The sequence below is a fragment of the Carcharodon carcharias genome, chromosome 11 (genome assembly GCF_017639515.1).
Source record: "Carcharodon carcharias isolate sCarCar2 chromosome 11, sCarCar2.pri, whole genome shotgun sequence".
NCBI classification, from domain to species: Eukaryota; Metazoa; Chordata; class Chondrichthyes; order Lamniformes; family Lamnidae; genus Carcharodon; species Carcharodon carcharias.
Genome location: NC_054477.1, coordinates 35,805,922 through 35,829,292, shown reverse-complemented (window position 1 = coordinate 35,829,292; position 23,371 = coordinate 35,805,922). Strand labels below are relative to the sequence as shown.

General features: G+C 41.2%; 2 protein-coding genes across 7 annotated transcripts in view; one reads left to right on the top strand and one right to left on the bottom strand.

The window, feature by feature from the left end:
- The window catches only part of proser1 (proline and serine rich 1), a 33,028-nt gene extending 29,125 nt beyond the window's left edge, over window positions 1-3,903 (bottom strand). For all 4 annotated transcript variants that reach the window (XM_041198740.1, XM_041198743.1, XM_041198741.1 and 1 more), the window contains exon 1: window positions 3,401-3,903. In XM_041198740.1, the coding sequence (XP_041054674.1) occupies window positions 3,401-3,445 (45 nt within the window). In that variant the 5' untranslated portion in view covers window positions 3,446-3,903. The remainder of the gene's footprint in view (window positions 1-3,400) is intronic.
- On the top strand, window positions 3,542-22,789 carry LOC121283945 (NHL repeat-containing protein 3-like). 3 transcript variants are annotated; one of them, XM_041198748.1, is made up of 7 exons: window positions 3,542-3,593; window positions 11,593-11,648; window positions 12,434-12,593; window positions 13,908-14,108; window positions 15,627-15,718; window positions 21,081-21,193; window positions 22,295-22,789. In XM_041198748.1, the coding sequence occupies exons 1-7, from the start codon at window positions 3,590-3,592 to the stop codon at window positions 22,527-22,529; spliced, it is 861 nt and encodes a 286-aa protein (XP_041054682.1). In that variant the 5' UTR covers window positions 3,542-3,589; the 3' UTR covers window positions 22,530-22,789. The 3 variants fall into 3 exon arrangements, with proteins under 3 accessions (XP_041054682.1, XP_041054680.1, XP_041054681.1); XM_041198746.1 differs by lacking the exon at window positions 3,542-3,593 and adding an exon at window positions 3,945-4,296 and having other exon boundaries at window positions 11,496-11,648; XM_041198747.1 differs by lacking the exon at window positions 3,542-3,593 and adding an exon at window positions 3,947-4,296 and having other exon boundaries at window positions 11,496-11,648; window positions 12,434-12,584.
- The last annotated feature ends 582 nt before the right edge of the window (window positions 22,790-23,371 follow it).

Below are 23,371 nucleotides of genomic sequence, written 5' to 3'. Positions count from 1 at the left end.
TTAAGTAAAGATTGAATAATAAGTAACATGGTTGCCAGAAAATACTCACAATACATTGCTTGGTGCAAATGTTGCACTGCAATTTTGAATCTTTTAGCATCTGTTTTGAATTTTGTTCATATCCTTTAACTAAAGGATGCAACAGGTGCAAAACTAATATTACTTCAGTCTTCTCTATCATCATAAATGTCTCTTAAAACCATTTAACATGACAACACTACATGTGATGAGACATACATGCCCAAGTATTTGACTCTACAAATACATATTTGCACCTTGTGGCTTATAAGGGGATTCACAAATATTCTGTAGTCATATCATTAGAAATTAGGTTGTTGAGTTAGATAAATATAGTGGTTGCTATTATAGATAGCCACTAGAAACTTAAAGGTATTAATTTTTGACATGTGCCCATATTTTAGATCATGATATTACAATGATATTCTAAATCTGCCCAAGACTGGAGGAAGCATCAAGTATCTGGGCAACTCAGAATCAATGCAAGGTGCTGAACAATAAAAGTTTTAAAATTAATATCAGTAGCTCACTTAGTTGGCTTGGCTACTGTCATGAAAAGTGCATAAAATAATTTCTGTGTCACAATATGTATTCAAACTAAAACAGCATGCACTGGAGCCAAGGTCTAAAAGATGAGAAAATTCCAGATGTCAATGCTGTAAGAAATTTGAAAAATAGTCAATACGCATTTTGCCTTGAGCTTATTGGAATATAAGATATTCAATGCTGGTAACCTAAGACACTTTCTATACATTTATATTGGGTCCATAAGGCTGGCAGCCAGTCAGATAATAACACACTAAGATTTCATACACACAGCTGAAATAGCAATGTCAAGCTGAGTTTTTTTTTAAATTTCAAATCCCAAAACACCAAATTTGTTTGAATTGTAGTGAATATTGTTGAAGCAGAGAAGCAAGGTCTCACATACAAAGAAATAAATGTCCAGTCAATTTGAAGAAAAAAATATTGATCAAGATACCATAGAACCCTTGCTATTCTTTCAACAGTGTCATGGGCTCTTTGGTGTCTACCTGAGACACTGGAATAAGTGATAGGGATTTGATTTAACAAACTATTTGAAGTTTTGTTTTTATTAATTTGTTCACAGGGTGCAGGCATCGTTGGCTAGGCCAGTATTTATTGTTATTGGGCTTCTGATAATATAGTACTACTAAACTTGCATTCTAGAGCTAAGCTCCATAACTTTTTGAATGAGAGGCTTGAGTGCTACAAATTGAATGAAGCGATACTTAAATCTTTCTGAAAAAAGTTTCAAAGATGGCTTCACAATAGATTTTCAACTTGCCACTTGGCAATAAAAATGGCAAAACAAATTGGTCAATCATTACAGAAGCCATCAAATTTTAACTTCTATTAAAACCAATGGAATGAAAGATTGGGTAGTTTCTATAATAGGCAACCGATTCACAACACCAGTTTTACACCAGCAAGTTGAAATTCTAACTCCTAGATCTCTAAAACAATGTCAGATTCACGGCTTTTGCATTAAACATCTTGTTCAACCTATGTTGCTTTTGTCTCGGGATATTGCTTAAGAACTTTATAATATGAGAAAGTACAGTGGTTTCATTTCTCTCAGTCGCATGTGGTGCTTGCTCAATAACTGTTAGCAAGTTTTACTTTCTTTCCAGTTTCCCCAGAGCCCATATGGTCAGACTGCACTTTAAGCTGAGCCCAGGTTTAGCCAACAAGACGCAAAGAAACCATTCAAACCCTGAAGACAGGAGTTAAGTGTTGGAGAGCCTAATTAAAAGATAAAACTAGAGAAATTTGGGCTCTTCAATTTTGAAAGATGTCTGAAGAGACCTAATGGATATACAACATATTAAATTACAAATATTGAGAATCATTTCAAGACACGTCATAAAATTAGAACAAGGGCCACTGGCTTAAACGATAAAATGGTAAATATAGAACCAAAATCAAAAGCCATTCTTCACAAAAAAATTATGGGCTTCTGGGAGGTTAGTGGAGGCAAAAACCTTGAAGAAATACTTGGATATAGTGATGGGAAGAACTATTGTTTGCTTCTGATTAACAAGATAAAATAGGTTAAATGATCTTCCTCATCTCTCATGTTTTTACTGATGATACATTAATTTGAGAACTTTGTATAGTCACTTAGTACAAGTTGCATTATAACCTTTACACTTAGCAACATAACCTTTAAATGCAACACCGAGACAGTAGATTTCTTATGTGTCAAATGTAATTTTGTAATTTTTTCATCAATGTTGAAGATTTATATTTAAGGGTATAAAGGTACAGCAAGATACTTAAAAAAACATACCAGACATATCAATTACATATATCATAATATAATTACATACAAATTCAGCCCATTTCAGAATAATTTAACAATCATAAAAATACCTGGAAAAATGCAGCAGGTCTGACAGCATCTGTGGAGAGGAACACAGTTAACGTTTCAAGTCCGTATGACTCATATGGACTCGAAACGTTAACTGTGTTCCTCCCCGCAGTGCTGTCAGACTTGCTGAGTTTTTCCAGGTGTTTTTATTTTTGTTTTTGTTTTGGATTTCCAGCATCCACAGTTTTTTGCTTTTAATTTAACAATCACTCATTTAACCATATAATTATTTCTTAACTTATTCCAAGCTTTGCACTTCCACTGTTCCAACTGGAATCTAATCTAAACTGTTGATCCCTGCAACCAGGCCCACACCATCTAGTCCTGTTCCAACAATTTAAAGTTTTATTTCAGATTCATCTTCTCCATTCCCCTATTATAAAACTCTGGAAGATCACCTTTCAAGCATCTCCTTTTCAGGCTTCAAAGGCCCAAGTGTCCCTAGTGTTTCCTTATAACTAGGTATGAACCTCATAGTTCTCTATACTGCCTCCAGTTCCAGAATGTCTCAGCAACTAGAAATGGATAGCGTACACACGATGCAGTCTGACTAGAGCACTGTGTGGTATAAACACGACTTCCTGACCTACATTCTACTGGTTTGGTTATGTGGGTCAACACCCGATTGATGAAAGGTCATCAAGCTGAAACATTAACTCTGTTTCTCTCTCCATAGATGCCGCCTGACCTTCTGGATGTTTTCCAGCATTGCATTCCCTGTTAGTTTTGTTGACTGCTGCTCAGCATTGGCTAGACAAGTTTAACATCAAGTCTATTCAGTGTCCTAGGTGTCTTTTTAGCTCCATTCGTAGCTACTTCCACATTATACACATGGAGTTCTGCACAGAAAAGGAACTATAACTTAAAAGCGAACATATCGTCTCAAATACTTGGGCACATATTGCTCTGAAATTCTTAAATGTAATTATAGTACACAATAATTCGCGGGAAGGAAGAACGACAGCTGAGCAACAATGGAGTCTTTACCTTCCTTATTTCATCCAGGACAATTGCAAACGATTTGTTGTCCATTTTGGGGGCGGGGGGAAGAGGGGAGAGGTGTGTTCGTTTCTCTTTCTCCTTATTTTAAAGGAGGTGGTTGTTGAGTAAGCAGCAGCTTCCGCTCCCTCTCGCCCGTGACTGAGGATGTCTGCGGTCACACAAAGGGCGATCTGAATGAGTGAGTGCCGGGGACCGAGGAGGGAACAATGGGAGTGAGTGAGGGAATGCCGCTATCAGACACACTGGGCTCTGAGGGCTGCCCCCTTCCTCCTCCCGATCTTCCCCACCTGCTCCATGGCCGCTAATGTTAATCGGAGTGGGATGGGGGCCGAAACCCCCCCTCACAAAATCAGAGAGCTCCCTCACTCCCTTCCCAAAAGCTCTGTTACAGTGAGGATCACTCTCTCTCTCTCTCTCTCTCCCCCTCCCCCACACACAAACAGCCTCCGGCTAACGACCGCCGCTTCGAACCTTCCGCTCGAGCCGGGCCCGCCTCCCGTCGCTCTCTCCCTCTCTCAGGGGGCCTACACGCCACAGCGACGCCGGATGATGATGTTTGCACTTTCACCGTTCCCCCTTTTCCCAACCCTTCACTCGCTTTATTTTATCCTCCCCCCGCCTTCCTATGTCACCGGGGCTTTAACACTTTAAAAATAGCTGCCGCTCGTTCAATACTCAAGGCCAAAAGACCATTGTTTGTGAACGATTTCTCCGGCAGCTAAAGTAGCCGCCTTGCTCTCAACCGTCGGAAGTAAACGGTCATGTTGAGGGCAAACTGGATGTTTGTGTCTGTGAAACAGTCCAAACCCCTGATAGTTTTAATCATGATAGTTTCATTCCTGTCTCTGTGGATATTGTTACCCGCACGGTTTGCCAACCCGGTAAGTTTTAGAAGTCGGTTATTCTAAAATCTGCTGAGGAAACATTTTGAGGAAGTAAGATTCAGCCAAATAATGAAGGAGCCAGTGTGTCTGGAGGCTGGTCGCCGGACAGTTTGGACAATTTAAGCATCTTAAAACGCAGAGCAGTATTGACACATGAAGCTTTCTTTTTAAAGATACCTCTACAGCTAGATGTTGTGCTGGCATCGTTCATTCACCCTGGTTCAAATTAGCCTAGACATGACCAAGACCCTAGAATCGTGCAGCACTGAAAGGAGGCTATTCGACCCACTACATCCTACTCTCCTGCAAATGGTTCATTTTGACAGAAATTCTATAACAGGACTTCTAAATTGTAAACCACAGGAAAAAAAATGAAAAGGCATCTTTTAAGAGGCGTTTTCGTTTTTCCATTAAACAATCCCCTCTTATCACCATCTCTATCTTACATATAGAGACCTTACTCTAGCACTAACAATCTATTTACATCAAATATACAAGGAAAAATGACTTTTCAATAAAAATTGTATTTCACACAAGTCTATTCTGATCACGACACCTACGTTCCTCCACGTTGAAACACTTCACAAAGCATCTGCTATGATATTGTCTCTTCCTGCTACATGAATAATTTTCAAATTATATGGTTGTATCATAGACTCCAATGAAATAGCCTCAGATTCTTGGTATGAAACATTGCTATAAAGGTTAAAGGCTTATGGTCTGTATAAACAATAGCCTCTGCAGAGTTGTTAGATATTTCAAAAAGTTGTAAAGCCAATATTAAGCTCAAAGTCTTTTTCTACAGTTGAATATTTTTGTTGTCTGAGAAAAGTAACTGACTGGCTGTTCGATCCCCATCTCATTCTCTTGTAATAAAACAGCACCAACCTCTACATTTCTGGCGAACAACAGCCAGTTTAGCTTAGCATAATTCGGTGCTGCTAAAACTGGTATGGTAGTCAGTACAGCTTTCAAGCTGTCAAAGGCACTTTGACACTCTGTCCACACTCAAATTGCTTGCCTTTCTTCAACAAGCTGGTCAGGGGATCCACTACAATACTGAAATTCGGAACGAACTTCCAATAGAATCCACTCTTGCCTATATACTGCAAAATCTCTTGTTTTGCCTTAGGCACTGGAAAATCCAAAATAGCCCTTATTTTTGCTTCTCCAGGTGCTACTTGGCCTTGTCCCACAGTGTGACCCAAATAAGTAACTTTTGCTTTAGCAAATTCACTTTTAGCCAAGTTTACGACCAAATTGGCTCTTTGTAACCAATCAAACAATTCATACAAGCGTTGTAAATGTTCCTCCCAGGTTTGGCTAAATACAACCAAATCGTCAATATATACCACACAGTTGCATAGCCCTTCAATGACCTTATTGGTTAATCTTTGCAAAGTTGCTGGTGCATTTTTCATTCCGAAAGGCATGACTTTGCATTAATAAGTTCCATTTGGTGTGACAAAAGCCGATTTTTTTTGGCTGTATGGGTTAATGAAACTTGCCAATATCCCTTCAATAAATCAATTCTTGTAACAAACATTGCCTGTCTAATCTCCTCAATACAGTCTTGTAACCGTGGAATTGAATATGAATCCGTCTTTGTTATCACATTTACTTTGCGATGATCTATTTAATCACTGCGACTCATTTGGTTTCGGTACCATTACAATAGGTGAGCTCCAGCAACTGTGACTCGGTTCATTAATGTTATTCTCATCATGAACTTGATCTCTTCCCTCACCTGGGCTAACTTCTCTAGATTTAGCCTGTAAGGATGTTGCTTTATGGGTAATACATTCTCTACATTAACACCATGTGTGGCAAAAGATGTTTTCCCTGGCCTATTCACACAAATCAATTCATGAATTTGCAATAGCTTTTGTAAGTCACCTCGACAGTTTTCTGGAAGATAGTGTAATATTACATCTAAAATTTTAAGCACCTTCGTATTATCCAAGCTGATTACTGTAGAGTTGACTTTAGAATTTTCGACTTCTGATTCATTCTCAGACTGTTCTGATATTTTTATTTCACTTCCTTTTTCTTTTACCACTGTAAATACACTCCTATTCTGACTATTTTCCCTGTCATAATGTTGCTTTAACATATTAACGTGACACACCTGCTGACTTTTCCTCCTATCTGGAGTACTCAATATATAATTTACATCATTGTGTTTCTTTATGATTTGACATGGTCCAGTGAACCTTGCTTTTAATGGTTCACCAGAGATATTGTGTCCCCAGCAACAAAATTTCGAGCTTTGGCATTTTTATCTGCTCTAATTTTCATTGAGCGATTTTCAAATTGTTACAAAAGTATAATAATTTTCATAATATTATTCTGGTTTATTGTCAAGTAGGCTTATGCATATGAGTGTAGATGGTTCTGTCTGTGTGATTTAATTAAATTTGGAGTCAGGGAGACTGAAAGCTTGCAATTATCAAAAGAAGTTAGATGTAGAAACGTACTTGAAATGCTGATGAGTAAATATGGATGCTGTCTTAACATATAAGGTGTGAAGGAAATTTGCATTTTTAGATAAGTGGAGATGTTTGAATTTCAAAGGGATGTTAGGATGTTTACAACCAGCCAGATAAGGCCAAGCAGTGTGTTTATTTTTCCCAATATTACTGACAATATTGGCAACATGAACGTTTTTATATTATGGGAAAAGTACATTTCAAAGACATATGGAACAATAGAATTTACAGATTAAAGAGAGAGAAACATATGTAAAGGAGAATAAAAGGCTATGTCATGGGGCCTTGTAAGATCTAACAGGAGTGTCTGAAACAGCCTTCAGGAAGCCACCAGCCATTTTTGCAAAAGTCTGCTATGTTCAGTAACTAAAGTTGGAGACTTTAGAATTCCACTGTCGAGTGGTACTGTGGTAACTCACTGGCTTGCTTTTTAAATTTAAAATCTATTTTGGTCTGTTGCCTTAAAAGGGATGTGTAATTTAGAGTCAGATTAATTAGGACTTTTAAGATTTGTTATAGTATTAAGTAACTGTAGTCTTATGAATGTGCTTGAAATCTTTTCTTTAGTTAATAAATATTTTAATTTAATTTGTAAAAATCTCTAAAGGTCTTAGCGGACTTGCTCCTTCTGAATTCAATGCACACATCTTCTCGTAATAAATACATATTGCAAAACCATTTTGATAGTGTGGCCAAGTTTCCCTCATGGATTTGGTTCACCTGGCACACATCATCTGCCATGTCATAACAAAATACTCTTTGGCCAACTCACATGCTTTGGTTAATCTCTTCCCAGAAATTTGACACAGAGGTCAAAACTGTAGTTTCTGAGTTTTGGTTTATAATTTTTTAGAAAATTAATTTAAGGGGTCATCTGACCTCATGCCCATATATCAGTGCAAAAGGATTGAAGCCTGTTGACTCATTAGGGGCATCCCTAATGGCGAACAGTAAAATTGGAATGCCTTTATCCCAATCAGTAGGACATCCCTGACAATAGGCTTTAATCATGATCTTTAAAATTTGATGCCATCTTTTTAATGTTGCTTGTGACTGCAGATGATAAGCTGAAGACTTAAATTTTTTATTCCCAAACAATTCATTATTTAAAAACAAAAAACTGCGGATGCTGGAAATCCAAAACAAAAACAGAAGTACCTGGAAAAACTCAGCAGGTCTGGCAGCATCAGCGGAGAAGAAAAGAGTTGACATTTCAAATTCATTATTTCTTTGAATATTTGTGACATAAAATTTGAACCTTGATCTGGTTGTATTTCCTTAGGTAATCCATATCTTGTAAAAAAAATTGAACTAACTTTTCCACTATCACTTTTTCTGTAATTTGCCCTCAGAAAATCTTGTGAAAACATCCATAATTGTTAAAAGATTGTTACGGATAGGAGGGGGATTAATTTAAACAGCCCTGATTTCTCCACTAACTACCCGTGCTTAAATAGAAAGGTGTTTTTGATTTTTGATTTCCCACTTTATAAGTGGTGGAATATTTTCCTCAACCCTTCGGTTTTGAAGTTATCCAATCCTCTATTAATTACCACACAGCAAACTCGAAATAAGGTAAAATAAGAGGGGTAGTATACTTTACACACAGAAACAAAACAAGGGACAGGGTTTCACAATATCCACCCCTTTGCACTCATATAATATAAGGAGGGATTAGGGAAAAAGAGGGGTACAGGGCAAGACCATGATAAAAATTGAGAGGTATAGTTTCACATGAGTGCAGAGTCGAGAATCAAAACTCCCATGGCATATTCCTTCAGAGGTTAGCAGCCTGAAAGTGTTACAGGGTGATCCAACTCTCCCGAAGCGAGGACTTCCACAATGGAAAAAGGCCATAGAGATGAATTAGTCTTGAAGGCACAGATACAGAAGTTCCAAGGTTCCAGTAATTCACAGTGTAGATGAGGGCCAGGCAATTTTAAACCTGGACAGAGCTGTTTTTGCTGCTACGTGAAAAATGGTTGATTGCCTGGGTTCAGTTCCACACGTCAATATTACTGTTTCTAGCAGCTTGAGGGAGGTCATGTGACATACCTCCCACCACTTCTCCTGGACAAAGGATGTATTTTCCCAGGTCTGAAATCCTGAGGTGTTTAATAGAGAAGTCAGGGTCCCTTTTGTCCTTTGCAAACATACAGTCCCCAGCACTGATCCCTGTGGTACTCCACTAGGTACAATTTGCCATCCTGAAAATGCCCCCTGTATCCCAACTCTCTGTCTTCTATTATTTAGCCAGTCCTCTATCCATGCTAATGTACTACCCCCATCACCATGGGCTCTTATATTATTAAGTAGCCTTATGTGTATTATGTGTATTATTCTATGATTCTATAACTATGATTCCAAAACCCTTCAAGACTATTGGGACAGTAGTTGACTGAATAATCAATTATAGAACTTAGTAAAGTGATCAGTTTAGCAGAGTGCTACTGGAAGACTGGGTTTAGGGAACTCATTTGTTTGCTCTGTTGTTGAAGGAACAGTGGGTTTAGAGTGTGGTTTTTTAGAGTCTCAGGGAGAGGTACAAATCGGGTGAAAAGTATCAAGTGAACGATCAGGAATTTACTAGAAGAAAACTGTTTGTAACTATGCCAGTTCTGACTTTTGCCAGAACTCCATCCCCAACAGCACTGTGGGTGTATCTAAAGCAGATGGACTGCAGCAGTTCAAAAAGGCAGCTCACCACTACCTTCTCAAGGGAAATTAGGGATGGGCAATAAATGTTGGGCTAGCTAGCAACGCCCACGTCTCATGAATGAATAAAATAAAACTAATCTGTCAGAAGAGCAATCTGAAGACTATGACGCGGTTAAAAGGGCAATATTCAATGCTTGTGAGCTTGTCCCTGAAGCTTATCAATTAAAGTTTAGGATCATAAGGAAAAAGTATAATCAGACATTTGTAGAATTTTGAACGGAAAGTTGTAAGCTTAAGCTTCACTGTAGAAACTTGAATTTGTAATCGAGGCTGACACTTAAGTACACTACTGAGGGAGTGCTGCATTGTCAGAGATTCCATCTTTCAGATGAGGCACTACCTTGAGGCCCTGACCGTCCCTCAGACAAGCAGTCCCAGGGCATTTTTTTGAAGATGTATTGTGGAGTTTCTGCTGTTCTCCTTGCCAAATTAGTCTCTCAATCTACAATATCTAAAGCAGACTATTTGGTCATTTATCTTATTGCTGTTTGTGGGGCATTGCTGTAAGCAGATTGGCTGCTGCATTTACCCCAGTTGCAACAGTAACTGTACTTCAAAATTACTTCACTGGCTGTGAAGCTCTTTGAGATAGAGAATACTTATGTCCTTTTGCTTCCCGACACTACTATCTGCTTGCTCTCCTAGTTGATCTCCCTTTATCCACTATCCATGAACATAAGCTCCGCCAAAACTGCTGCCTAATTCATGCCACGTCCCATTCACCAATCATTCCTATGTACTCGTTTCTGGCACATCTGCCCTCAATTTTAAAATTCTCATCCTCATACTTAAATCCGTCCAGAACCTTGACCATTCCTTTCTCTGTTATCTTCTCTAGCCCTACAATCCTCTAAGAATCCTATGATTCCTCGGCTTTGGACTTTTGTGCATCACCTACTTCCTTTGCCCCACTGTTGAGGTGGACCTGCCTTCTGCCATCCAGGCTATGCTTTGGAATTCCCTCATTAAATCTCTGTGCCTCTCCAACTTTAAGGTGTTCCTTTCAACCTGCATCTTTGTCCAAACTTTCTGTCATCTGTTCTAGTGTCTCTTCCTTTGGCTCAGTGTTAATTTTAACTTGCTGCTCTCATTTCAGATCTTGATGGACCACCTGTATATTTCAACATTTTCTGTTGCTGTTCTTAAAGTTGGAATTTAAGATGGCCCTATATTCTAGAATATGCCTCAGACCTTGTATGCTTTAAGAACAGTAGTAAGAGTGTTGTTCTTTTCAGTTCGTTCCCATCTCTCGCAAGTACTTACTTGTGCTGGGTAACAGTTTTGCTGGTAACACACTCTAATACCCAATCCAAATGACCATTCTTCATCTCTGGACCTAGATAGCAAGTGTCCACAGGCTTTTTGATTATAGGAATCCTGGCAGCCACACATTTGCACTGTCAAGCAAGAGCTATTAGGCAGTGATCCTATCTGACTTCTCTCTTTTTTTCATTTGACTCACTGAGTTAGGGGGGAAACTTCAGTGATTTCTGGTTATGACAGACCCTTTGTCGAAGAAGCCAAATTGCAAACAGCAAAGTAGCACAAGATCATTAGCACAAATTTAGAACCATATTGTCCTTATCACTTCCCTTTAACATCCCAGTTGTGTTAAGGGCTATCCCTAACAACCATACAGAAGAGATTGACTGTCATCTATCTCCTCTTCACCGCTGTTTTTCAAAGAATTACATTTCAACCTGCAATGCATAAAGCATTATCATAGTGGTGAACTCATTGAAAGCTATCCAAGGGATTAGACATGTAACAGCAGTGCATTAAGAGGAGGCTTTTTCTCTCTTTCATTCAATGTGAAGTGGAAAAATATGTTGTTTCAGTTCACTAAATGGAAAAAGTAAAACTGAAGGAGCATTTCCTGTCTAATCTTTACTTGGTATTACACCATAACTATTTGACAAAACTTGGTAGATAGTGAACCAAATATTTGAGGGAAATGTATAAAATTGTTTTTCATGTCTGCACCATCAGGCAACAGCTGGATATTATGTGAAATCGCCTAGACTAGCTGAGAAAAATCTCTACAAGCTGGATACTGAATGGCCTAAGTTTCCAAAATTTTTCACAGGTCAGGTGTTTGGTGTTGCAGTCGACCCAGTGGCAGATATTGTTTATGTGGCGCAGGTGAGACATACATTTGTACTTGAACACACGGCGATGTTGTAATTGTTTGATACTCTTCTCTCATTTTATTTAATTTTTTCTGCTTTGCTGCTTTCTGACTGGAACGGTGGATTGGTTGCTTAAGCCTAGATCTCTCCCATTTGCGATTAAAATGTGAGAGATAGCAGAAACAGTCAGGATCACTGTCCCCCTTCCTGTGGGGACACGTGTAGCTGTTGTGTTGCCCCTCCAGTGACATAATACAAGTATTGTACCACTAAACCATAAGAACTTAGCAAATACATGTACGTCATGTTTTTAAGCATATTCCTTAATAGAAATCAGTGAAAAGCAAATTTTGAAAATTTCTTTACTTAAGAGAAATAAATGTTTGGAACAATCTAATGGAGGGATAAACATTGGGCTTGTTAACCATACAATGAGATGCCATGGTGGGATGTCTGCTGGAGAGATAAATGTAGATGGACAGAATGGCCTTTTCTCTTCCTATGCTGAGTTCTTTTGAAGAAGTTGATGCCATATTACCAGAAAGTAGAAACTATCCTTTGTTTCTATAATTATGAAAACTCTTCACTCACATTAATCTCTGCCAAGCCTTCACTAATACAGGTATTATTGGACCTTACATCAAGGGCCAAACAATAGAACAGAACATTCAAAAGAATTTTCTTTGGTACTATATGTAGTAGCTCAAAATATTTGACATATTACATCAAAATGTTTTACTAATGGCTTAAAGGTCTCATAATTACAAATAAATATCATTATTTTCTTAAACCTTCCAGAGAGGAGAATCGGTATCAAAAGTTTTGGTGTTTACAGAGCATGGATACTTTCTCCAAGGGTGGAATACTACAACAATTGAGATGCCACATGGGATATTTGCAGCTAATACATTGCCTTCATCAACTGTGTGGGTGACAGATGTTGGTAATGGTATGATTGGTATAGTGGAATTTACAACTTCTGATTTTGTAAATATAAAATTGATTTGATAAATGTTTCAGCCTGCATTTTATTTGATTGTAATAATTTTACTTGTTCATTCTGGGGTTAGGCACACATCATTATGTAGTATAATTTATATGGTGCAGTTTATTTTTCTAGTGGTAACCCATTCAATTTCTCAGCTTGTCCTGGTGGGATTTGATATCAGGATTCTGATTGTCACTTCTAGTTATAATCACTAGGATTTCAAGTCTCTTATTCCCTACTTCCCAAATAAGGATGGGTGGTCTCCTAATGCCAGAACAAATGAGTTATTGTCTTTTTCAAGGGAGGGAAGCAGGTTCATAGTAAGTTATTCTCAGTAATGGTGACCATGACACTATAATCAATTGTCGTAAAAATCCATCTGGTTCACTAATGCCCCTTAGGGAAGGAAATCTGCTATCCTTACCTAGTCTGGTCTACATATGACTCCAGACTGACAGCAATGTAGCATGACTCTTAACTGCCTCTGAAATGGCCTAGCAAGCCACTCAGTTCAAGAGTAATTGGAGATAGGCAACAAATGCTGGTCTTGTCAGTGATACCTACATCCTATCAAAGAATGAATAAAAAAAGAAATTCTAGTGCTTATAGCTGTCTCACCTTAACAAAACCAAAATGGAGGACGGTGAAAAAGGATTATTACTTGACATGGAGAGTCTATGGTTTTATTTCAGTGAAAGTTTTGGCAGTTGTTATTTTGACATCTAGAGGAACCAGAACCACTGATCAAGTCTCTCACTACTTTAAAAACACATTAAAATGTTTTTTTGCCATGGTTTCAACTTAGTCCTGCCTGACCAAACTCCTTGACCTTTTTGAGGGAGTAGGTTTCTAAGTAGATTTGAAAAGTCCAAAGATCTTATCTACCTGCACTTTTGTAAAGCATTTAACTCAAGTTCCACATGACACCAACTTAAGCCGGCAAGTATCTGAAGTAAAACTTAAGAGGTAGATAAGGGATTGTCAGCAGTTACTAGATAGAGAAGTGAAATCAAGCTGGAGAGGTATGAGCAGAGGGATTTGCCCTCAGATCTGTACATTTCTAATCTGTGTTAGGACATGCAGAAATGCAACACAATTTTGTCAAAATTTTAAATGATATTGCAGTGGGCGAGGACAGGGATTTGAGGGGAGAATCTGCCACATTTGCCTACAAAATAACTGACTACACTTCAGAAGTAATTCCTTCTCTATGAAGTACTTCAGAAGCCATCCTCAGGATGTGAAAGGAGCTTTACAAATTCCAGTTCTTTCATGTTGTTCTAGGAAAATATGGACACACAGTCAAACAGTACACTTCATTTGGAAAACTTCTTCAAACTCTGGGAACACCTGGAACTCCTGGCTCTGGTTTAATTCCATTGCAATTTGATCAACCAGCAGAAGTATTTGTTTCTAAAAAGGGAGAAATATACATTGTGGATGGTGATGGAGGCTTAAATAACAGGCTAATCAAACTAGCACAAGGTAATTGTCATTGTTTAAATTGTTAACTTCAGTGAGTGTTTAGTTACTATTTCTTTTGAAAGCAATTACTTTTGTGATTTGAAATTACCAGAAGGTTTGCGGAACAGATTGAATTTGTTTCAGTTTCTCCCCTACCCATCTTAAAACAGTAATTTAGACTGAGAAAGTGTCCTCCAATCTGCTTTAAGATTTCTCCATAGAAGAGCTGGAAGGGACAGTTTAGAATGAGGAGAGTTTAAGCTTTATCTAATACATGCTGCACCCACCCTCGGCTCCAAACTCAATGCAGTACTTTTTTCAAAGTTACTTTTTTGATGGTGGCTTACAAGGTCCCTTTAAAGACTACGCTGGTTAGGCCACATGTCATCCACGTTTTCCTGAATGTAGTTTGGTCACACAGGCTGCGTTCGAGACAGCCCAATTTTGGAAAGGGGGCCTGAACAGACCCACATTGCCTACAAAATAAATGTGGCCTCAACAGACCCACTGTTTGCAAATGTGCAAACAATAAGCCTATTGTCCATTTCATGCGCAGGCTCTGGATGTCTCTCTTCCTGCCTTTACCAATATTGCAAACTGCCCTCTTATGGCATTAAATATGCCATACGCCCCTTCCCTTCCAGCAAATGCTTAGGCAACCACTTGGAACTTGAAAATGGGGTGCAGCACTATCAGAATTCTAGACTATGACAATGAGGAGTGTTTCAATTTGGTGACAATTTTTCCCAGGCGAGATCCCCAAAATTACTGAACTCCCCACTTTAACTTTAGTTGAAGCTGTGAAGGCTGTTTATGAGACAGCTGCCATAAAATTTGAAATGAATGTATTGTGTGAAGAACACTTCTTTAGAACAAAATCTCAATAAGTACATCTTTGATAATGTATGTAGAAATTTTCATTTTAAAATTTGCTGCAGTAAAGTGTGTAGGAGTATCATACTTGGATATTACAGCACAGGCTTTTCCTTTCCTGCAGCAATCCAAAAATTTTTGCCCCTGCCCCTTTCTCTCCAACACCCCCTCACCCCTTTCTAAGGAGTCCCAAAATTCAGTTTTGATACTGTGGGGAGCTGTCAACCTGGGATCAGGTGCTTCTCTTCAGGAAAGAAAAATTGGAGGGACAGACATCAGAAGGCAGTTGTTGCCTGTTAGCTCCTACTTGAAGGGAAAAATTGGCAGAGACATAGAAACATGTAACCTACTGCCCTCTAAGACACAGGTGGTGCATGGTCTATTGAAACCAATGTGCTTTGAAATAAAGTACTGGGATTCATTGGCAATTTTTAAAAATTCTGTTTTAAGTTTATTAATATACATATTCCTGATGTAGGACTGCTTGGCATTGAAACTAGCTAATAAGTAGGATTTATACAAAATATACATCAACTTGATCTGGTGCCTGTTTACTGTTGTATTCATTCATGCAGTTTTTTTCCACCCAGTTGGATTGTACTGTAGTAGAAGTAAATAACTAAAGGAAATAAACAGTCTTGTAGCTGGTGGTTTTATCTGTTATAGGTTTTGGGATAGTTTGGATGAAAGGAGAAAAGGGAGCTGGACCTTCTCAATTTTACATTCCACACAGCGTAACTGAGGATACTGTAGGGAGGGTAAGTCTCAGCCTCTATTATTGATAAATGGATTACCTGTAGATGTAGTTTTAAAATTTATCAGTATGACTGTTGAGTGCATTTGGCTCAGTGGCAAAGATAAAATTAACTGCTCCATAAGACACAATTTTTTACTATCCTTTTGCAAAATATTTGCAAATATTCAACTGAAATTTTAGTGCTTGTGAAGAAGAAGAAGATCCACAGAAGTGAAGGAGTCAATGGATCTATCTGCACCTCAGTTCTCAATATGAGCTCTTGATGAATTTGTCAAATCTAACCCTAGAATGTACAATTTATTAAATCCAAAACTGTAATGTATTTTACATGAGAGTAAAACTTCTTCACTGAAATTATGAGAAACCGATAATGCAGCAAACTGCAACTGTATTTTTATCTGTAGCTCAGAAAATAAATCCAGCTCTAAGTTCCTTCCTCTTCCTAAATGAAGTCAGTTTGGCAATCTTAACCTGATATCTGACTAAACTTCATCTACATGAAAAACTGCTCCTGATTTTACAGTTAGCAGTCTCACATTGGGATAACAAGAATGGCTGACAGAAACTTCATACATGCAGTGAGGATACCATTTTAAGTTTGAATCAATGCAAATTATCAATGTAGGGTATATTCTACCCTTGAGCTGGAAATGCTTGGCATTGACACTAGATATAAAATTGGTAATATATTTAATTTTTATTATTTAAATCACTCACCTCAATAAGTAAAAGGATTCATAAAACAACAAAAGCAAGGTAAAATCATGATGGGAGGACTCGTCCCAGATTTGCGCTAAGTGCAGTAGCGGATGTGAAAAGGGTTGTTTTACCCATCAGCCATAATGATGGTTTTTCATGCCGTATCATCCCATTCTCGACACGTCCCATCTCATTAATAATGCATTCACAGGAAACACTCCAGATCGCTGACGGGAGGGCTGAGATTTATCCAACACACAGTGACCTCTGCGCTTCCTTGCTCTGGGCACCAGGGCGCAGTCTACTTCATGTCTACAGACCAACACTGCTCCAGGCAACAAATGGCCCAGAAGGCAAAGAAGATGGCATGCCCCCACATTTAGTGATGCCTTTCTGGGACACGTGCTGGACACAGTGGAAGGCCACCGCATTGTTCTCAATCCCTGCTCTGGCTGCAGCAGGTCCAAAACTGTAATGTATTTTACATGTGAGTAAAACTTCTTTACTAAAATTACGAGAAACGGATAATGCAGCAACAGAGTCACCAATCCAGCCTGTGAGGTGGTAGCAGTGGAGGCCAACGCCACCAGAGTGCAGGGGTCAGCCATCCAGTGCCGGAAGAGGATGAATGCTGTCATCCATTCTGCCAGGGTAACTCAACCACCTCATCATTCTCGACTCACATACGCACAAACCCATCACACATCCACAGGGATCTCACACCTCAAGGAAAGGCACCACTAACTCTCACACATGCCCTCACATCTCCATCAGGCTCAAATCCTCTGGAACTCGTGTCCTCATCCCACCCATGGCTCTGCTCACCAACAAACATGTCTTGCTCACACTCCCTCTATCTGTTTTCAAGCAGAGGAACCTCGCTCACGAGCTGTGAGAGGTCCTGGACCGAGGGTGGAGTGGCCCATATTGGGCCTCTCACTCACTTTGAGGAGCATGCCTTTGTGCTGACTGGGGAGGACGTGGACCGTGCCTGTGGCAGTGGTGAGGCTAGTAGCAAACACCCATGTGAGGATCCTGCTCCACATCATCCCTCTCTCAATGCAATGCTTGACTCTGCTGCCATACACTAATTATCTCTACATGGGTTCACAGGGAGCTTTGCCAAGCAACCGACGACCTCAACCAGCCAGTCAATCAGCTCCATCCAGGTCCTCACCTCCAGCCAAGAGGACTCCTCCTCCATTGAAGAGCTGGAAATGAGCAGTCTGAAAGATTCGTCACAGTGCTTACCCACACCCTCCACCAGCACAGAGACACACACCTTGGTGGGACCTAGATCTAGAGCAGGTTGGATTCACAATCTGGTGGTCACCGCATGGACATGTGTCGCAGCAGTAGGAGGCAGGTTCAGCTGAGCTCCCCAGCACTCGGAGGACTGCTGGGGATCAGGCATCTGGGAGGTCCAAGTCAGATGACAAGCCTCTGAATTCAGCCTTCCAACTCATCCTGGAGAGCAAGCAGAAGGCAGGGGAACAGCACGCAGGAGTGGAGGCCAACGCCACCAGAGTGCAGGGGTCAGCCATTCAGTGCAGGAAGAGGATGAATGCTGTCATCCATTCTGCCAGGGTAACTCAACCACCTCATCATTCTCGACTCACATACGCACAAACCCATCACACATCCACAGGGATCTCACACCTCAAGGAAAGGCACCACTAACTCTCACACATGCCCTCACATCCCCATCAGGCTCAAATCCTCTGGAGCTCGTGTCCTCATCCCACCCATGGCTCTGCTCACCAGAGAGCGGCACGCAAGTCGGAGTGCATCCGCCTGCTCTCTGATGAAGTGGTGCCCAAGTGTGCATGGTGGTCTCCATGGGAAGGATGGTGGACACCACGGAGACCCTGATCCAGCAGAACACGGAGATGCGCGCAGACCTGCACTCCATTGCAGCAGCCATGGGTAGTTCCTGCAGTGGCAACGTGAGAGGAAACGGGACACCTCGATGTCCCTCTAGGTGCTTCTTCCCCTGAAGGTGTCAGGCCGGGACCCTTGGGCACCCAAAGAGAGGAAGAGTGGCAGCCAGATGTCCCTGGGTCATCACTCAGGAAACTCAGAGGCTGTCCGTTCCCTCTGAGTCCCCATTGCCTGTGACCCCCTCAACCTCATCCTCTGTCAACGCAGAAGGAGCAGCTGGCCCATGCGAGGGAAGCCAAGGCAAGCTGGGGCCCTCAAGGTCTCAGCTCTCCAGTGAACGTACGCCGAAGTTATCCGAAGCAGCAGGGCCAACCATTGCACAGGCTGCCTCCAGCCCTGCTGAGGATGTCAGGGCAGCACCTAGAAGAAGTAGTAGGCCTAGAAAAGTTCAGAAATTGTGATCACAACTGGTTGCACAGGTGAACACATTTTGTCACTTTATAATCTGAAAAAACTCTTCACTTTCAATGATTAATGTGTAATGTTGTCTTATAGCTTCATTGACAGGTTTTGCCCACTGCAGTCCTCCCACTGCATCCCCTCCCACTAGCAGTTCAACTGCACACAGCCTGACCATTGGTGATTTTTGAGGGAGAAGTGCATATGTGGCAGGGCCTTTCAGAGCCTCATGCAAGCACTCTCCCAAGCACGTGGAGCCTTCATCCACCACACTCATTTTACTGTCCTGAGCATTTTCAGTGCTGCCTGCTGGGGTTCTCTTTCAGTTGTCCATCTGAACTGACCTACATCTCCGCCCACTTTTTGCATTCCAATGCAGCACCTCTACCCATCCAACACGAGGTTCCGCTCACTTCCAATTTCGACAGCCAAGGTAATATTGAAGCTTTGGATTAGCTTCTCCTGTCTTTTACCCTCCCCCAGCCACCCATGTCCTTTCCCCTATTACTGTCAACACCCCTGGTATCACCTTTCACTTCCCCACTGTCACCTACCAACCCAAACCCTTATCTTTCCAGGATGTCCAGGTGAACCCACACATCCCTGTCTTCCTGGGAAATCCCACCCCATCCACATTGCCCTCCCTGACCTCTTCCTTCCCATCCTCAGGGTCCGTATCTGCCCCAGAGTCCCCACCAACCACCTTCACACTCCCTTCTACCGCTACTAACACACCCTCATCCTCCCACCCTACTGGCTCCCTCTGCCCCTTCTCATACTCACCATTCTCTTCTACCACTCTAACCTGCAGTTCACTGCCCAGGAGGCAACCATTGACTCCACAGACCGCTTCCTCGCAAATTCAACTGGACATTCTTCCTCCCCATCCCCCATAAGACCCTCCTCCGCCCTTACTGCCTCCTTCTCCCAGACTCCTTCCCCATCCCCTGCCGGACTCTTTCCCCTCCACTGGATGCCTTGACCCCCGCTGCCCCTGCCGGACATCTTGCCCCCTCCCCCAACTGAACACCATGCTCCCTGTGCCAGATGCCTAGCCCCCCCTTCCCCCTGCCAAAATCCCCTCCCTTATACCTTCCTACCCTCTTACCATATTCTCCCCCATTACACCCTTCATCCCCCACTCCCTCCTTCCATGCCCCAACCTTATCCCCCCCAACACCTTCATCCTCCCTTTCCCAACCACTTCCCCCACCCCCAACACCTTCTCTCCACCCAGTACACCTCCCTCTCACAGCTAGACCTTCCTCTCTCCTCCCCTCAATCCCTCGCCGATCATCCATAGCAGCCCCTGGCCAAGACCGTGATGTTCTGAAGCGGACCCGAAGCATCAATGGAGATTCCCACCTCCCTTGAGCTGCTTTGCAACAGAGCCATGTCCATGAGGATCCACCCAGATTGCAATGCACATGTTCCTCCAGAGTCTGGTAGTTGTAAGGCTCCAGCATCATCTTCTCCTCAGATGTCCGTGATCTGAGCAAAGCCCTAATGATAAGTCCCAACTTCTGCATGTCACACTTGTCCAGATGTGTTCTAGGCTGGCATGTTTTCCCACCAGCGTAACGGTAAATCTGGCATGGGGTGGGGGCGATTCCGGTCGGGCCTTACTTTGCATCACGTTGGGTTCATGCCGGCCTCCAGTGGGACTGGCGTTTTGCCATGGCGGACACCATCGGATGATGCTGCTGTGCTTTCACACTGGCATGAAACCGATTTCTCACGCTGAATCCCACCCCCTCACTGCCCACCTTGAAACCCGACACCAATGGGACTAGACGATTCCACCTGATGTGTTTATGGAAAAACCCAAAAATGCTGATGGGCCTCATTGCAGGTAGACCTGTTGTCAGTAAACTAGGAGGCAGTATCAATAATGGTTTAGGACAAGGGTGGGGAACTCACGGCCCATGGGCTGGATTCAGCCCGTTGTTCAACTTCATCCAGCCCACAGCAAAATTTCTAAAAATATTGACCTATGAAAGCAGCGCCTTCAAAATAGCATTTATCATCATCTTTACTAATTTGCTTTGGATAAAAGTATCAGCTAAATTACTACAATAATATTTAACAATATAATATTCAAATTCAGCCATCGCATTAAAACAGCAGGTGAGTTGAACGTTTCTGTATTCTCTCTTAAAAAGAAACTAAATTAAGTTGATTTTTCAGCAGTTCCTGGCTAAAAGAGAGAGCATCATAGCAAGTGGTTCCATTGAGGGCACAAAAGTAGAAGCAAAAAGGGAGAAAAATACAAGTAAAAGTATGCAAATTGTTCTATCTGTAATTCAGTTATTTTTCAAATGTAGATCTGGGTAGCTGACAGGGGCAACAAGCGTTTGCAAGCATTTGATGCAGCTTCAGGAGAATGGCTAGGGTCCTGGGCCAGTTGCTTCACAGATGATGCCCCTTACTCTGTTAGGTGAGTTCAGAAATCCACTAACGCGTTTATAATAAAGAATCTCAGTACTTAGAGTAAAAGCTTAGGACTCTATGGCAATTCACTTTTTTTAAAGTAGTTTTACCAATTCTGTACTGTCTATATCAGTACCATTCCGTGCTTTTGATTTTGATGCACACAGAAGTGTTTCAACGCAACTAGCCTATTTGTAGTTTTTATTTCTTCTTCCTTTCCTGTGGGGAAGCATTAGGCTGGTACCCTCTACCTTTCTTTGGCCGAGATTTACAAATCAAAACGTCAAAATTTTGGCTGTGAACGCATTCCTTGCACCTGCACAGCGCCAACAATGGCAACCATGTTTCTATACCCTTCATTGAACAGAAACTGAATCAACATTATGGGCCCAAAATTCCTCAGAGTTTCTACTTAGATGGATAGCAGCAGCTCCCCCACATGCAGAAATGGGGCGGACAAGTTAAGTCAGGTCTCTGCCATTTCTGCATTGACTTGAAGGTGGTGGAAATTCAGTCCATTCCTTCCAAGGCAAATAGCATCTTGGAATTGGGGTTTCTTATGTAGAGAGTTCCCAATCCTGGCCATGAATAGGTACGCAATATAATAGTGAAAGCTGGCATTTGAAGCATGATTAGGCATGGCCACCTGATAAGCAGCTAGTCCCCTGAAGGTGAATATTATGTTTTCACCAGAATAATTCCTAGATCAGAGCCCAGTTGGATCAGTGGAAAGGGATCTAGGTAATTCCCCTATTTTCACCCCACCCTTCCCTCCAGAAGGGTGGGATAGGTATCCAAATTTCCCGGGACATGGATGGATGCCAAAGATGTGCCCCAAGTGACACTTTGGATCCACCTGCCCTGTGCAAATAAGGTGGCCTCACATAAATTTTGATAGTGTTGGAGGGGACTGGCAGGTGCAATCCTGGTACAACTACAATGATTGCAGCCAGTGGAACTTTGAGGGCCTTATCTGGTCTTAGACAAATGTCACTTTCCTAAGTGTTTAGACCATTTTATGTAATATAGAGTAAATTTCATTTTCCATATTGCATGCAGAAATACCAAAAAAATTGTTTTTTAATTGTGTTTTTTTTTTACTTTATAGGCTAACATACGACAACAAGTACTTCGTTGTGGCCCAGCTGAACAGCAACAGAATAGTTTTTTTATCTGTCCCACCAATAGGAGACATTGGGACTTGTCTGATAGTGGATACAATTCAGTTGGCTGATGATGTGAAACCCCACCTAGTGGATGTTAATCGCAAAACTGGTGCCATTTATGTGGCCGAAATTGGTGCACAACAGGCACAGAAATTTATACCAAATAGCAGAAGATAATTTCATACCATCAGTTACAGTTATACTGCCATCATTACAATGATACAAAGTGGCTTCAGTTGTGCATTAACATAAGAATGGCAGTATAATGCAGGTGTCATGCCCTGACCTGAACCTTGAACATACTAATGCAGAGCAGCTTAACGTGGCAGTGGCATGACTGCAGTCAAATGTAAAGCCAGATTTTTTAAATCGCTAGGCTGAGAATTGAACCAGGAAGATCCCAGGTTTTATTCCAGTCTCAGCGAGGGCTAGATTGGGAGGTGGAGGTGGGTGGGGTGGGGGGGGCGGGTGGTTGGCAGGTTAGGTTGGGGGAAAATAATATGGGTGAATGATAATACTGAATTCTATCCAGTGACCCTGGCAGGAAATGAATGCATAGATTTTGATTGAGGACAAGAATGGTTTTGGCTGTGATAAACCCCTGCAATCAAATAATCAGCTGACACTCATTAGGAAGGCTCACACTTGAATAATGACCACTTAAGTGATGAACTGGAACAGGTCACTACTCGTGGAACCATACCCCCAAAAAGGTGTTGATGAAATGAAAGAAAGGAAACATAAACAACATGGAAGCAAAAACAAAGCATTGTGAATTTGTTCTACCTTTCCAAATACCATGCTAAAAGTTCTCTTAAAATGAGTCAAGTGTAATGAACATACCAGAAAATAATAAATGTTCGGTGACTATTTGGAATTCTAAGCATTATTGCCAATAGACAAGTACTCTTGAAAACCACGTTCACTGAATTGATTTCTTGTGCTTTGCCCCTCATTTCTCTCTGCTCCTGGGTTTTATTACCCTCAATCTTTTTCAACAATTTGCACTTGTAGCAACA